General features: G+C 44.3%; 1 protein-coding gene across 1 annotated transcript in view; it reads right to left on the reverse strand.

The window, feature by feature from the left end:
- LOC125630988 (uncharacterized) overlaps positions 1–17,130 on the reverse strand; it is a 79,144-nt gene extending 62,014 nt beyond the window's left edge. The window contains exons 1-2 of the mRNA XM_048837183.2: positions 16,244–17,130; positions 15,347–15,655 (exon numbers count right to left, since the gene is read on the reverse strand). Coding sequence (XP_048693140.2) covers positions 15,347–15,655; positions 16,244–16,829 — 895 coding nt within the window. The 5' untranslated portion in view covers positions 16,830–17,130. The remainder of the gene's footprint in view (positions 1–15,346; positions 15,656–16,243) is intronic.
- Between the last annotated feature and the right edge of the window lie 288 nt (positions 17,131–17,418).

Here is a 17,418-nt window from a genome sequence, read left to right on the forward strand (position 1 = left end):
GATTAAAAAGGGTAATATGAACTAATCTTTAAACTTAAATCAATCTGAAAGTATGGATAGCTGGCTCACACCCATGACTTCAATTTTTTGTGAGCATCTGCACTCCACATTTGATAGTAAAAGTGCCGAAGGATGCTTTTCTTTTAATATATCCATCCTGAAAAGAAGCAGGAAGCACTGGAAATCTCATGAGACCGACCAATCTTGCAAAATTTTCAAGCCACTTTTGCAAACCCCAGCAATTTGGGTATTTCATATTGGTATTCAGAACTTTGGCTGTTTGTCCAAACAAAACATCTGACCCTCTTTGAAGTTTGTCCCTAACTACAAAGTTAATAGATTTTTAAGGCCTGAGGGGACCATTATGATCATCTAGTTGGACCTCCTGCATAACACAGGCCAAAGAACCGCAACCAATAATCCTCCATCAAGTCCTCTATGAGTTATAACAATTTGTTTGAAAGAGATCTAGTATTGATTTAAAGACTGCACATGATGGAGAAGGCACCCTGGGTAAGTTGTTTCAGTGGTTTACCCTCATTGTTGAAAGTTTGTGCCTTATTTCAAGTCTGAATTTGATTAACTTAGATTTCCAACCATTAGATTTGATCCTACTTTCTGCAAGATTAGGGAACTGTCTTTCCTACATGGGGGCTTGTAGACAATGATCAAGTCAGGAAGCTTGTACCAGAGCAGACGTTTGAACCCAGGTTCCTAGAATCCTAGGCTAGTGTCCACACTACTGGATCAGTCTTCCAATGCCTATGTTACACTTTCAATAGTAATATTTTCACAAAATTGCACTTCTGTTAATTTCAGAAGGCCATTGGGACTGATTGTTTAACAACAAATTGTACAGCCCTTTGTCACGTACTATCAGAGGAAAATGCATTTGTCATAAATATAAAGGGAAGGGTAAACCCCTTTGAAATCCCTCCTGGCCAGGGGAAAGCTCCTCTCACCTGTAAAGGGTTAAGAAGCTAAAGGTAACCTCGCTGGCACCTGACCAAAATGACCAATGAGGAGACAAGATACTTTCAAAAGCTGGGAGGAGGGAGAGGAACAAAGGGTCTGTCTGTGTGCTGCTCTTGCCAGAGACAGAACAGGAATGGAGTCTTAGAACTTTTAGTAAGTAATCTAGCTAGGTATGTGTTAGATTATGATTTCTTTAAATGGCTGAGAAAAGAATTGTGCTGAATAGAATAACTATTTCTGTCTGTATATCTTTTTTGTAACTTAAGGTTTTGCCTAGAGGGGTTCTCTATGTTTTGAATCTAATTACCCTGTAAGATATCTACCATCCTGATTTTACAGGGGGGATTTCTTTATTTCTATTTACTTCTATTTTTTTATTAAAAGTCTTCTTGTAAAAACTGAATGCTTTTTCATTGTTCTCAGATCCAAGGGTTTGGGTCTGTGGTCACCTATGCAAATTGGTGAGGCTTTTTATCCAACATTTCCCAGGAAAGGGGGGGTGCAAGTGTTGGGAGGATTGTTCATTGTTCTTAAGATCCAAGGGTCTGGGTCTGTAGTCACCTAGGCAAATTGGTGAGGCTTTTTACCAAACCTTGTCCAGGAAGTGGGGTGCAAGGTTTTGGGAAGTATTTTGGGGGGACAGACGCGTCCAAACAGCTCTTCCCCAGTAACCAGTAATTGTTTGGTGGTGGTAGCGGCCATTCCAAGGATAACGGGTGTAATATTTTGTACCTTGGGGAAGTTTTGACCTAAGCTGGTAAAGATAAGCTTAGGAGGTTTTTCATGCAGGTCCCCACATCTGTACCCTAGAGTTCAGAGTGGGGGAGGAACCTTGACAGCATTAAAGTAACAACAACTCAACTTAGAGAAATACAAAACACTGAAAAATAAGAACCACCCAAAAAAACCCCAAAATGAAGGTGCAACTTACCTGTCTTTACAAATGTTTTCAAAACTCTAGCCTACTCTTTTCCCAGAAAACAGGAACTGCAGTTGATTGCAGTCATTTTATCTCCAAATTATCTGATGACAGAACAATATAATTACAATGAAGCAAAGCTTGCAACAAGTCAGATTTTCCTGAGTACATAATTTCTCTCTCCACCCACACACAATTAAGCTATATGCTACAAGGGCTAATTCCTGCTGGTCCAACACACGGACACTCTTACATCATTGAAGTTGTTTTTTTATTATTTTGCAAAGCTGCACCAGTTAAACTAAACTAGCTAGCACTAGTTTAATAGCTAAGTCTAGCTTAATCGAAGCAGAGCAGTCTCTCAGTGGATATTGCCTTGGCATTCTCAGCTGTGACACCAGTTTACTTGTGTGACTCGGGCAAGCAGATGCTAGCCTCTTGGCCCTGTAGCTTATTTGTAACTTAAGAAAACAGATTTCTCTGCCTCTGAAAAAGTTCAGTCCCTCTCTGCACACCTCTAAATTATTCCTGACAGTGACAACACACTCATGCAAACAAATGCAAAATAATTCCTCTTTGGCTGTAGAAGGCCAGTCTGCACTCATGCCAGATACTCAAGGTATTTAGATGGGCCTCTATTTTTAAAACATGTCTTGGTCAAAGATACTAACAGTAAATTAGGAGCCCCCTGTGAAGTTCCATTATATTAGACTGCAGGGCCCAAGATTTAACAGCCAATTCTCTGGTTTGCTGCAGCCCCTTCATGATGTCCTGATGGCATAAAGGTACCAAATAGTTGGTAGAAATACTCCAGTGTAGGGGATTCCCTGCTTGGCACAGACATGGTGGAGTAGCTCTGTGCCACCCTCTCCTATACCCCTGCAGCTCATCAAGGTGGGTTCTGGGATTAGGGAGGGGATGTCCTTCCTGAAGGAGAAATTCCCCTACTGGCACTGCTCCCCACTCTATAGCCGGGGTGTGAACTCCACAGTTATTCAGTGGGGGTGAATCAAAATGTGTGCTTGAAATTTTCACATGCTATTTGCCAAGATGTTTTAAATTTACTAAAGTGTTTGGCGAAGTGTAGAGATGTCATAATTTCTTTAAAATTGGCAGGTAAGAGTCATCTGGCACTTTAGTTGCTTCCAGACATTCAGATCATAGTTGTAGTGTGTTACAGCTCTAAAATAGTTCATTGAATTTTTTTTTGCTTAGGACTACATATTTGAGCAAAGACTAAGTGTATCTCTTATTCATCACTGTGAGTGTGTGTGATTAATGAATGTTAAAATATTTAATATCTTCATTCCCTTTTCTGATAATCATTGACCTATGACCGATATTACTTATGTTGCATTAGCTATTTACATGAACAATAGCTGGTTACCTTTAGGGAACACATAATCAATAAAACAAATGTGACTTACATATGTGGCGAATGTCACTTCAGACCATAGATATTAATAAACCAAAATGAAAAGCTATTGTGTGCAAATATTTAAGTGGCTTTACAAAATCATTAGCCGTCAGTGAAACTACACAGAAGTCTTTAAACTATTTCAGGTGCTAATATTTAGGGCAAAGGAATGACACTAATTTGAATGAGATTAAGTTTTTACTTATTATGAGGGTTTATGTTAAAAAAAAAAAATCTTGCCTGAAGTTATGGGATCAGATCATCATTACATTCAAAGGTTGGTTCATGTTTTAATTAGAAGGCTTATTACAACACTAAAAGTTTAGCACAGCATTTGGAGGTGCTGCTGAAGACTGGAAAGATAAGCATCCAAGGATTATTTATATAAAGTTCTGGGATGTGTTTTCCAGATTAGCATCTGAATGTGTCTAGGAAAACCTGGAATGATTGGCCATGAATCTGATCTCACACACCCTGGTTTAAATCTGATGTCCTCCATGAAGTCAGTGAAGTTACATAGGCATAAAACTCAGGTAAGTGGCCTTTTATGCTCAGATCAAAGTATCAGACAGATTTGGGAATAATTCAGCTGACCTGGGGAATCTGTCTGTATATGGAAGTGGTGTGAAAGATACTAATTGGGGGAATCAGGCTGGTGTCTGGAAGGGAACTGCAGTGAAGGGGGAGAGTCACAGAGACATTTAGCGTTGGGACAGTGCTTAATTGGATCAATTCTTAGGGAATGGTACATGGAAAGTAGGAATCAATATGGAGTTATTAATTATTGCTAATCTATTTTATTGCGATGTTCAAGATTTTAGAGTTTCTGATTTGATTCAGTAAGTTTGGTTCAAGTCAGTCCAGAGATTTTTCTTAATTGTTATGACAGTCATTAGTTTCAGCAAGTTGCAATAAACCTCTAAAAGTTGTTGTTTTTTTAACCTTGCTGCCTCCATTACTACCCACTCTACGGGTGCATGCCTGGTTCTTCTCATTATTCTCAGACAATACAACAGAAATGTTGATTCTCTGCTGCTGTAAATGTTATTGCCGGAGATCTGATAGCATCTTATTAATACTCAATTTGCTAATCTACAATTCTCACAAAACACCCAGAACACACAAAGCCTCCTCATTACAAGTCCACCCGGGACCTTATGTGCATACTCAGGGTTGAAAGTTTATCTGCTATCTTTAGCAGCTAGCTCAATCATGCCTGTCTGTGCTGCAATCACACTCCCAGTTGCAGTGCAGACATACCTTCGGAGGTCTTGTCCTGCTTCTCAAGTGTAACTTTCATAGGAGATACTATAGTGAAGTTACAAATCCCCAAACATTATTACAAAATATACTACAGTACATGTCAAGGTTCCTTCCCCACTCTGAACTCTAGGGTACAGATGTGGGGACCTGCATGAAAACCTCCTAAGCTTTCTTTTACCAGCTTAGGTTAAAACTTCCCCAAGTTACAAACTATTTTACCATTTGCCCCTGGACTTCCACTGCCACCACCAAACTTTATCTGGGCTTCTGAGAAAACTTAGTTTGGATACGTCTTTTGACCCAAAATCCTCCCAAGCCTTGCACCCCACTGCCTGGGGAAGGTTTGGTAAAAATCCTCACCAATTTGCATAGGTGACCACAGACCCAAACCCTTGGATCTTAGAACAATGAAAAAGCATTCAGTTTCCTTACAAGAAGACTTTTAATAGAAGAAAAAAAAATCACCTCTGTAAAATCAGGATGGTAAATACCTTACAGCGTAATTAGATTCCAAACATAGAGAATCCCTCTAGGCAAAACCTTAAGTTACAAAAAAGACACACACACAGGAATATTCATTCTATTCAGCACAGCTATTTTCTTAGCCATTTAAAGAAATCATAATCTAACACATATCTAGCTAGATTACTTACTAAGTTCTAAGACTCCATTCCTGTTCTGTCCCTGGCAAAAGCATCACACAGACCCTTTGTTTTTCTCCCTCCTCCCAGCTTTTGAAAGTATCTTGTCTCCTCAGTGGTCATTTTGGTCAGGTGCCAGCGAGGTTACCTTTAGCTTCTTAAGCCTTTACAGGTGAAAGGATTTTTCCTCTGGCCAGGAGGGATTTTAAAGGTGATTACCCTTCCCTTTATATTTATGACAGTACATTTATTATTATACTACAAAGTCACTGATTGAAAGATTAAATTACACTTGTCAAATAGATGAGCGAAGTATGATACAGTCCATCTTGTGATACCCAAAAAACACACTGGCCTTGGGGTTTTCAGTTTAAATTGTATTTTGTTTGTGCCCATTCAGTAATTCTCAAGAGGTCAGTAATTTGCAGATTTTCCCTGATATTAGTGTGAATACAGTAGAAACTTGTTTATTAAGTTCTATGGGATATGCTCTGGGGACTGATGTCCCAGCACAGCAGTGAATAAAGCTATTGTGGAAATATTGGTGGGGATACTCAGTGTTACAGAACCACAAACTCCTTATGTAGCCTTGACACTTTTTTTGCAACCCATGACTTAATCATGTGGCTTGGCTAGTTTGTATTTGTAACATCATCTGACCAGACAGCAGTCAGAGTTTTCAGGCAAACAGACCATACGTGAGAATCAAATTCACATGAGCAAGTCAAGCAAGATTTTGCTCACAGTTTATGTAAGGGCCTAATCCAAAACCCACTGAAATCAAAGTAAAGAGAATTGACTTCAGAGAGCATTAGATCAGGCCCTAAATCATTGACCCAATAGCCCTCAATGTCCTATGGTACATTTATTTGGCTTTCTGAAAGCTTTCATTATGCACATTATACACATCCCTTCCTATACTTGCTAACAACAAATCTGCAAAAATTGCTATAAAGTAGCAGATTCAAATAAGAGTGTGATTTTATTAACCTCTCCTGAGGTAGGTTGTAACAGGGTGCACACTGTGCCCCATTGGATTCAGCCCCTTAGTCCTACTCCTTAAAGACTCGGGGACCCTCCAAGCTGGTACAACACCCATGCTCTTAGCTGTATGTCTGTTCCCCACCACCAGTATCCCACTATTTACACAGCTTGGCCTCACACCACTGAGCTTGACCTTTCCCTCTTGGTCTCCACCTGCCTTCCTCCCAACCTTATAGCTCCTGCTAACAAGGCTGGCAGGTGTGGTCAGTTACCAGGCAGGCATCAGGCTATCTATCCAGCCCCAGTCCAATCCCCCTGATTGGGGCTGGAGTGACAGGAGCGGATTAAGGCCTCTCTAGCAGCACCCTGCCATATATGTACATATATTACACTAAATAACTCTGGATTGCACGCTTTGAAATTTTTAGATTTGTGTAGCATCTTTTCTCTGTATTCCAGTAGCATTTTCTATAATACACAGTAACCTGGAGCTGCAAAACTGTAAAATGTACATGTCAGGCAGGCTCTCTCTATTTTGTAATACAGATTCATTTATTAAAGAAGAAACTTCAAAAATAAATAAGAACTGACTATGGCTGTTTACTTCAGACCCACTGTCTGCTCTGGCCATTTACTGTAAATGATTTTATGTTGTGCTGATTTATATAAAATGACCATACAGCTCTGGCTATCTTTGGGAAAAAAAGACACATTCTTAATAAGAAATAGACAATGTTAGCATTTGTCCTGTAGAGTCGACGCTATGATCATAAAGTGATATTTCCCCATTCTGTTGTTTGCTGTTGCACAGCTAAGTATGACCCACTTTGGGTTGTTTTCTTTATCTACATTTTCTGTTGGAGGTATTACATTTAAGGTAAAGAAAAGGGCATTTATATGTTTATGGAAAGAAACAATGAAATCTGCAAAGGACAAATGAGGCTAAACTGTGATTACTCAACTTTATATCTTCGGACCCATTTAAATTTCAATTTGACATTATTTATTACTTGTATTACAGTAGAAACCAGGGCTGAGCACAGTAAGGGCCCTCCATGAACAGAGTGGTGGAATTTACAATCCAAGAACTGAATCCTACATGTAAATTTGCCCAAGCACAACCCTGATCTTGTACAAAGCCTCATTAATTTCAGTTTGCAGCTTCTAACCCTGAAGGGAGAAGGCAGACACACAGTGGGAAGGAAACGGAGACCCAGACAGATGAAGTTACTTGCCCAAGGTTACATAGTAGGTCTATGGTGGAGTTGAGAATGGAACTCTTAGGGGGCAGATTCTCAGATGAAGTAAATGGCCATAGCGCCGTTGACTTCAAAAGGCCTATGACAATTTTTACACCTGCTTAGGATCTGTCCCCAGCTTTCCTGATTCCCAGTCCTACGCCTGATCCACTAGATCACTCTGCCTCTTCCACTACTACTGTATGGAAAAGCAGGGTATTTTGCTCTTTATTGGAGATATTGTTTACTTACAACCTGTACTCCTGCCTTTTGGGTCCTATCCTATGTTTGAATTTAGCCACAGCTCCCACTGAAGACTGAAGGAATTTTTGATTCTGGAATCAAGTCCCATGTTGGCATATATTTTTGTCGACTATATTTCCGGGTTAGTACTTTGTGCTAAAAGTTCAGTACTACATGAATGTAGTTTTATGAACTGTATTCCTAGCTGTCTAGCGATGTCTATATTTTAAATTACAGTACAAGGCAATTGTGGCATCAAAGAAAGATACATGCACATCCGAAGTGAAAGGTGTGTGTATTCACATACAATGTTGTGTTCTCTTTTTAAAACGGATTCAGCAGCATTAGTGTCATGGATAGTGCCACAGCTTTACTGCTTGAAGAAGGTAAAAGCCAAAAATATGGTGGATCTGTGCTTTGATGGATTTATCTATTTGAGTAAATTGTCAGCCATGCACAATTGTACCTTATGCAGCATTGTTTAGCATTTGCTAAATTACTGTCTTGTCTACTTCACATTCATTTACTCCAAGGACACATCATTTTTCAAATAAATCTGTTTGTGTATTTTTTTGTTTACCACAGAAAATACATTAAACAACCCTATCATGATTTACTGAATGTTTTTCCAAAAGGAGGTACATCTAGTAATGTGCACATCATTCTGATTTTGATTGAACAGTTATTTTTCCACTTCCTTCTGTGCCCCTCTCTTCTGTAAATATAATGTGAGAAGCAACATAATCTAGTGTACACAGTATTGGACTGGGAGTACACGAGATCTGATTATATCTCTGGTCTGCCAGTGACCTCTCTCTGCCTCTTTCTCCTTCCTCCTTTTGTCTGTCTTGTACACTTAGATTGTGAACAATTCAGTGGAGGGCCTGTCTCTCTCATAGAAGAATGGAGCCTCAATCTCAGGTAGGGCTTTTTGTGCTATTTTAGTACAAGGAATAACAATGACCATACTTTGACAAGACAGTTTTGCAAGATGCACCAGAGACTGGTCACCCATTCTATGTGGAAAAAAGTTGTGGTCTGTTCCTGTGAAAACTTGCACCAAATGTAGTGTTTATTCCTGTGGGAAGTTCCACTGATGGCTCTGATAGTGTACATGCCCCCCCCCCCCCGACTAAGCAGGCAGGGAAGGGGTGAACTGCTTCAAAAGGGAACCAGATGGAGGGTCTTTCCCACTTTGAAGTTATTCAATCTGCCTGCTAGACTCAGAAGCAAGGGGGCAGATAGTAGATTTGGTGTGAGTAGTTGCTGAGGGACTTCTCCCACAACCCTAGGCTGAAGCAAACTCTTCTTGGTTTGCCATTTTGCTCTCTGTTGGCCAGGAAGGCAGCCGTTGGTCCTGACTCTCTCTGTCTTGTCCAGGTTAGAGGAAAGCTCCGTGCAGAGAGGTGAATAACTTAAAGTAGCAAGATACAGCATTGTGTGTTGCTATCTGAGTCTGAACCACACCCTTACAATGTGATTAATCATGGCTGCAAACAGTAAGCTTGCTAATACATGTTTTCAGGTTCTGGCCCTTAATTGTTATAACTCCCTCTGCTTGTCCTTTGTAAATACATTAAAGCATCTAATCTGATGATCTCAAAATACCACTGAATCAACGAGCTACCTACTGCTGTCTTAGATAGTGTGCGTATGTAGCCAAGTTTCCCCTTATGATACAAAGCAGGAAGAGTTTGTGGAAGAGATTTGTTTTGTTACTGATTTAATATCAAATAAATAACACAGGGATGACTATACTGATTCCACTTCTCATTTCCACATTTAGTTTAATAACAATCAAAATGCATTTGAAGTACCAGCAGACTTTCCACCAGCAATGCAGGGAGATTTTTGTGGCCAACAAAAGTAGTGTAGTCCTTTTAGCACAGGGATCGGTAACCTTTGGCATGCGGCCCATCAGGTAAATCCGCTGGAAGGCCTGGACGGTGTGTTTACTTGCAGCGTCCTCAGGTTCAGCCAATCGCAGCTCCCACTGGCCGCGGTTTGCCGTTCCAGGCCAATGCGGGCTGCGGGAAGCGGCAGCTAGCACATGGGAATGGCGAACCACAGCCAGTGGGAGCTGCAATTGCCGAGCCTGAGGACGCTGCAGGTAAACAAACCATCCTGGCCCACCAGCGGATTTCCCTTATGGGCTGTGTGTCAAAGGTTGCTGATTCCTGCTTTAGCAGATGGGTCTGAAATCAGATAAGGTAGGTACAGGGAGTCAGAATGCTCCAATGTTGCTAGAGCTTGTAACAGATCTGCGTGCTGCAGAACTATTGGTTTTAAGCCTATCTGCACATACGTTGCGTTGACTAGAGCCCAGAAACTTTGAGTCCAGGAACATAGACCTCACTCACTTGAGACCTTGATTGGTTGTCAGTAATAGCAGGTCCTTCTCCTCTTCAGGTGTTCTGTCAAAGAGCAGTTATTAAATGCAGTTATAGCTACACACACAAATCCCACATGTTGAAAATTGCCTTTCCACAAGTTTCTTAACACCTCTGTTAAACAGGAAGATTCGAGACCAGGCAATTATTAATGAGATTGCCAGAGTCAAGCAAGCAGAGGCTTGACTACCACAGCAGCCTATCCTCCCTGAGGTAGGTGTTGACAGGGTAGCATTAGATGCAATTGGCAGGGTAGATGTGGCAGTCATTCAATATGATTGGCAGGGTAGCACATTGTCAACTACAGCTCTGCCAGCGTCTCACGGCAGCAACTGCAAGTCTCACTTCTTAATACGACCTTGCTACCATGAACCAGCCAACTGATATTTTTTTAATAGTTCTACTGAGGGGAGGATGCAAGCACGAAATAGAAAATAAAGTAATTAGCACTGAAATAATCAAGATGTTAGCATAGAATGTTAGCATAGAATTCCAAGGGTGAATGAGTTTCTAATGCACTAGCCTGATAAGAAAGACTATCTGTCACTAAGTACAGAAATGTTTCAATAAGACTAATTTTTAAGGAACTGATTCAGAAAAAACTTCTAGCTGATCCGAACAAGCTAAAATATTAGTGTCTCATGCTTTTGGTCTTGTCCCGTCTCACCTTATATGTCTTTAAGGCAGACAGGCCAAGGCAAATCCATGAGTCAAATTCAAAGCAAAATATTTTAATATGAACACCAACTGTATGATACAACTTACATTTTTAAAACACTAACAGCTGTCAAGAAAACTAGCATATGCTTGCTTATAACTTCATCACTTTCTAACATTCTTCTGGCTTCTTCTTTGACATTTCAAGCAAGAGTTAATAGCTATGGCTTCTTTGGGAACACATTTGGCTGCTGCAGGATTACTGGATGCCAAAGTATAGAATAAGCTTTTCTCTGTAGCAACATCTGGGTCTGTGCTTCACGTGTTGCTAGGTGCTCAGCAGGAAGGCAACAAAGTAGTGCAGTGAATTTTAGATATTACATCAACATAAATGTTCTTTCCCCCCAGCAATCCATGAATGAAGTGGTTTGAAAAATTATTTCAGACAGCCTCCTCCTTTAGTACTGATAGCCCTTTAGTACGGTGTGTGGAAAATTTAGTATATAAACATTTTTTTAAAAAAATCCATATGAAGTCTAATGGGATCATTCTTTACTAACCCCCCAAACCAGCTAAATATTTCCTTGGCTAAAAATTGGGTTTTGTGGATCTTTTCTGTGGGAAAAGATCTATATCAACAACATTTTCCCTTTGGAAAATCCAAATGAAATGTTTTGGGCTGACAAACTGAAATGAACCAGTGGCCACGGTCTGCCGTTCCCAGGCAATGGGAGCTGCGGGAAGCGGCGGCCAGCACTTAGATAGTTGGGAACCTCCTTCCAGATGATGTCATGGTATCCTCTCACACTGTAGATACCTTGCTGGGGGAGGGAATCCTAGTTATTAGGAAGAGAAAAGTAATAGTAATCATAGGCACTGACGCCATGGGTGCTCTGGGGCTGGAGCACCCGCAGGGAAAAATTGGTGGGTGCTCTGCACCCACTGGTAGCTCCCTGCCCCCCCACCCCAGCTAACCTCTCCCCTGCCTCCTCCCCAGTGTGTGCTCGCCTTTTCCCCCTAGCTCCTAGTGCTTAAGCTGTGAAACAGCCATTTCACGTGGCAAGCGGTGGGAGGGAGGAGGAGGGGGAACGCAGTATGCTCAGGGAGGAGGCAGGACTGGGGACGGGATCTGCAGAAGGGGTCCAATAGGGGCAGGGAGGAGGCTGAGTTGGGGCGGGGACTTCGGGGAAGGGGTTGGAATGGGGGCAGGGCAGGGGTGGGGAAAGGGTTGAGTCGGGGCGGGGCCAGGGACTGTGGGGGGGCATGAGCACCCACCGGCACTAGGGAAAGTTGGTGCCTTTGATAGTAATGGGGGATTCGATCATTAGAAATATAGATAGCTGGGTGGTTTGTGATGACCGGGAAAACTGCATTGTGAATTGCCTGCTTGGTGCAAAGGTTGCAGATCTCTTGAGACATCTAGACAGACTTATGTGCAGTCCTGGGGAGGAGCCATTTGTCATGGTAGATGAAGGAACCATCGACACAGGAGTGAGGTTCCAATGGACAAATTTAGGCTTCTAGGGGTATGTCTACACTACGGAATAAGGTCAAATTTATAGAAGTCGGTTTTTTAGAAATCGGTTTTATATATTCGAGTGTGTGTGTCCCCACAGAAAATGCTCTAAGTGCATTAAGTGCATTAACTCGGCGGAGCGCTTCCACAGTACTGAGGCAAGCGTCGACTTCCGGAGCGTTGCACTGTGGGTAGCTATCCCACAGTTCCCGCAGTCTCCGCTGCCCATTGGAATTCTGGGTTGAGATCCCAATGCCTGATGGGGCTAAAACATTGTCGCGGGTGGTTCTGGGTACATATCGTCAGGCCCCCGTTCCCTCCCTCCCTCCGTGAAAGCAAGGGCAGACAATCATTTCGCGCCTTTTTTCCTGAGTTACCTGTGCAGACGCCATACCACGGCAAGCATGGAGCCCGCTCAGGTAACCGTCACTCTATGTCTCCTGGGTGCTGGCAGACGCGGTACGGCATTGCTACACAGTAGCAGCAACCCCTTGCCTTGTGGCAGCAGACGGTACAGTACGACTGGTAGCCGTCATCGTCATGTCCGAGGTGCTCCTGGCCACATCGGCTGGGAGCGCCTGGGCAGACATGGGCGCAGGGACTAAATTTGGAGTGACTTGACCAGGACATTCTCTTTAGTCCTGCAGTCAGTCCTATTGAACCGTCTTATGGTGAGCAGGCAGGCGATACGGACTGCTAGCAGTCGTACTGTACCTTCTTCTGCTGAGCAGCCATGAGATGTGGAAGGCATGCAGTCCTTCTGCACCGTCTGCTGCCAGCCAAAGATGTAAAAGATAGATGGAGTGGATCAAAACAAGAAATAGACCAGATTTGTTTTGTACTCATTTGCTTCCCCCCCTCCCCTGTCTAGGGGACTCATTCTTCTAGGTCACACTGCAGTCACTCACAGAGAAGGTGCAGCGAGGTAAATCTAGCCATGTATCAATCAGAGGCCAGGCTAACCTTCTTGTTCCAATAAGGACAATAACTTAGGTGCACCATTTCTTATTGGAACCCTCCGTGAAGTCCTGCCTGAAATACTCCTTGATGTAAAGCCACCCCCTTTGTTGATTTTAGCTCCTTGAAGCCAACCCTGTAAGCCGTGTCCTCAGTCGCCCCTCCCGGCGTCAGAGCAACGGCAAACAATTGGGCATCTGAGAGTGCTGTCCAGAGCAGTCACAATGGAGCACTCTGATAGGGCTAAAACATTGTCGCAGGTGATTCTGGGTACGTATCGTCAGGCCCCCGTTCCCTCCCTCCCTCCGTGAAAGCAAGGGCAGACAATCATTTCGCGCCTTTTTTCCTGAGTTACCTGTGCAGACGCCATACCACGGCAAGCATGGAGGCCGCTCAGCTCACTTTGGCAATTAGGAGCACATTAAACACCACACGCATTATCCAGCAGTATATGCAGCACCAGAACCTGGCAAAGCGATACCGGGCGAGGAGGCGACGTCAGCGCAGTCACGTGAGTGATCAGGACATGGACACAGATTTCTCTGAAAGCATGGGCCCTGACAATGCATGCATCATGGTGCTAATGGGGCAGGTTCATGCTGTGGAACGCCGATTCTGGGCTCGGGAAACAAGCACAGACTGGTGGGACCGCATAGTGTTGCAGGTCTGGGACGATTCCCAGTGGCTGCGAAACTTTCGCATGCGTAAGGGCACTTTCATGGAACTTTGTGACTTGCTTTCCCCTGCCCTGAGGCGCATGAATACCAAGATGAGAGCAGCCCTCACAGTTGAGAAGCGAGTGGCGATAGCCCTGTGGAAGCTTGCAACGCCAGACAGCTACCGGTCAGTTGGGAATCAATTTGGAGTGGGCAAATCTACTGTGGGGGCTGCTGTGATGCAAGTAGCCCACGCAATCAAAGATCTGCTGATATCAAGGGTAGTGACCCTGGGAAATGTGCAGGTCATAGTGGATGGCTTTGCTGCAATGGGATTCCCTAACTGTGGTGGGGCTATAGATGGAACCCATATCCCTATCTTGGCACCGGAGCACCAAGCCGCCGAGTACATAAACTGCAAGGGGTACTTTTCGATAGTGCTGCAAGCTCTGGTGGATCACAAGGGACGTTTCACCAACATCAACGTGGGATGGCCGGGAAAGGTGCATGATGCTCGCATCTTCAGGAACTCTGGTCTGTTTCAAAAGCTGCAGGAAGGGACTTTATTCCCAGACCAGAAAATAACTGTTGGGGATGTTGAAATGCCTATATGTATCCTTGGGGACCCAGCCTACCCCTTAATGCCATGGCTCATGAAGCCGTACACAGGCAGCCTGGACAGTAGTCAGGAGCTGTTCAACTACAGGCTGAGCAAGTGCAGAATGGTGGTAGAATGTGCATTTGGACGTTTAAAGGCGCGCTGGCGCAGTTTACTGACTCGCTTAGACCTCAGCGAAACCAATATTTCCACTGTTATTACTGCTTGCTGTGTGCTCCACAATATCTGTGAGAGTAAGGGGGAGACGTTTATGGCGGGGTGGGAGGTTGAGGCAAATCGCCTGGCTGCTGGTTACGCGCAGCCAGACACCAGGGCGGTTAGAAGAGCACAGGAGGGCGCGGTACGCATCAGAGAAGCTTTGAAAACCAGTTTCATGACTGGCCAGGCTACGGTGTGAAAGTTCTGTTTGTTTCTCCTTGATGAAACCCCCCGCCCGTTGGTTCACTCTACTTCCCTGTAAGCTAACCACCCGCCCCTCCTCCCTTCAATCACCGCTTGCAGAGGCAATAAAGTCATTGTTGCTTCACATTCATGCATTCTTTATTCATTCATCACACAAATAGGGGGATGACTACCAAGGTAGCCCAGGAGGGGTGGTGGAGGAGGGAAGGAAAATGCCACACAGCACTTTAAGCACAGCACTTTAAAAGTTTACAACTTTAAAATTTATTGAATGACAGCCTTCTTTTTTTTGGGCAATCCTCTGTGGTGGAGTGGCTGGTTGGCCAGAGGCCCCCCCACCGCGTTCTTGGGCATCTGGGTGTGGAGGCTATGGAACTTGGGGAGGAGGGCGGTTGGTTACAGAGGGGCTGCAGTGGCAGTCTGTGCTCCAGCTGCCTTTGCTGCAGCTCAACCATACACTGGAGCATACTGGTTTGGTCCTGCAGCAGCCTCAGCATTGAATCCTGCCTCCTCTCATCACGCTGCCGCCACATTTGAGCTTCAGCCCTGTCTTTAGCCCACCACTTACTCTCTTCAGCCCGCCACCTCTCTTCCCGGTCATTTTGTGCTTTCCTGCACTCTGACATTATTTGCCTCCACGCATTCGTCTGTGCTCTGTCAGTGTGGGAGGACAGCATGAGCTCGGAGAACATTTCATCGCGAGTGCGTTTTTTTTTCTTTCTAAGCTTCACTAGCCTCTGGGAAGGAGAAGATCCTGTGATCATTGAAACACATGCAGCTGGTGGAGAAAAAAAAAGGGACAGCGGTATTTAAAAAGACACATTTTATAAAACAGTGGCTACACTCTTTCAGGGTAAACCTTGCTGTTAACATTACATACATAGCACATGTGCTTTCGTTACAAGGTCGCATTTTGCCTCCCCCCACCGCGTGACTACCCCCTCATCCTTCCCCCCTCCCTGTGGCTAACAGCGGGGAACATTTCTGTTTAGCCACAGGCAAACAGCCCAGCAGGAATGGGCTCCTCTGAGTGTCCCCTGAAGAAAAGCACTCTATTTCAACCAGGTGACCATGAATTAGATCTCACTCTCCTGAGGATAACACAGAGAGATAAAGAACGGATGTTGTTTGAATGCCAGCAAACATACACTGCAATGCTTTGTTCTACAATGATTCCCGAGTACGTGTTACTGGCCTGGAGTGGTAAAGTGTCCTACCATGAAGGACGCAATAAGGCTGCCCTCCCCAGAAACCTTTTGCAAAGGCTTTAGGACTACATCTAGGAGAACCGCAAATGCCAGGGCAAAGTAATCCTTTCACATGCTTGCTTTTAAACCATGTATAGTATTTTAAAAGGTACACTCACCAGAGGTCCCTTCTCCGCCTGCTGGGTCCAGGAGGCAGCCTTGGGTGGGTTCGGGGGGTACTGGCTCCAGGTCTAGGGTGAGAAACAGTTCCTGGCTGTCGGGAAAACCGGTTTCTCCGCTTGCTTGCTGTGAGCTATCTACAACCTCCTCCTCATCATCATCATCTTCTTCGTCCCCAAAACCTGCTTCCGTATTGCCTCCATCTCCATTGAAGGAGTCAAACAACACGGCTGGGGTAGTGGTGGCTGAACCCCCTAAAATGGCATGCAGCTCATCATAGAAGCGGCATGTTTGGGGCTCTGACCCAGAGCGGCTGTTCGCCTCTCTGGTTTTCTGGTAGGCTTGCCTCAGCTCCTTCAGTTTCACGCGGCACTGCTTCGGGTCCCTGTTATGGCCTCTGTCCTTCATGCCCTGGGAGATTTTCAGAAAGGTTTTGGCATTTCGAAAACTGGAACAGAGTTCTGATAGCACGGATTCCTCTCCCCAAACAGCGATCAGATCCCGTACCTCCCGTTCGGTCCATGCTGGAGCTCTTTTGCGATTCTGGGACTCCATCATGGTCACCTGTGCTGATGAGCTCTGCATGGTCACCTGCAGCTTGCCACGCTGGCCAAACAGGAAATGAGATTCAAAAGTTCGCGGTTCTTTTCCTGTCTACCTGGCCAGTGCATCTGAGTTGAGAGTGCTGTCCAGAGCGGTCATAATGGAGCACTCTGGGATAGCTCCCGGAGGCCAATACCATCGAATTGTGTCCACAGTACCCCAAATTCGAGCCGGCAACGTTGATTTAAGCGCTAATCCACTTGTCAGGGGTGGAGTAAGGAAATCGATTTTAAGAGCCCTTTAAGTCGAAATAAAGGGCTTCATTGTGTGGACGGGTGCAGGTTTACATCGATTTAACGCTGCTAATTCGACCTAAAGTCCTAGTGTAGACCAGGGCTCGGTAGGAGATTAAAATCCAGGACCTCCAAGGTTGCATTCTCTGAAATTCTTCCAGCTGCATGTGTAGGGCCAGGTAGACAGGCCGAACTGCAGGGTCTCAATGTGTGGATGAAACAATGGAGTAAGGAGGAGGGATTTAAGTCTTAGGAAATGGGGAACCCCTTCAGAAAGGAGGAGCCTATACAGGAAGGATGGGCTCCACCTAAACCAAAATGGAACCAGATTGCTGGCA

Source organism: Caretta caretta, chromosome 2 (genome assembly GCF_965140235.1).
Source record: "Caretta caretta isolate rCarCar2 chromosome 2, rCarCar1.hap1, whole genome shotgun sequence".
NCBI classification, from domain to species: Eukaryota; Metazoa; Chordata; order Testudines; family Cheloniidae; genus Caretta; species Caretta caretta.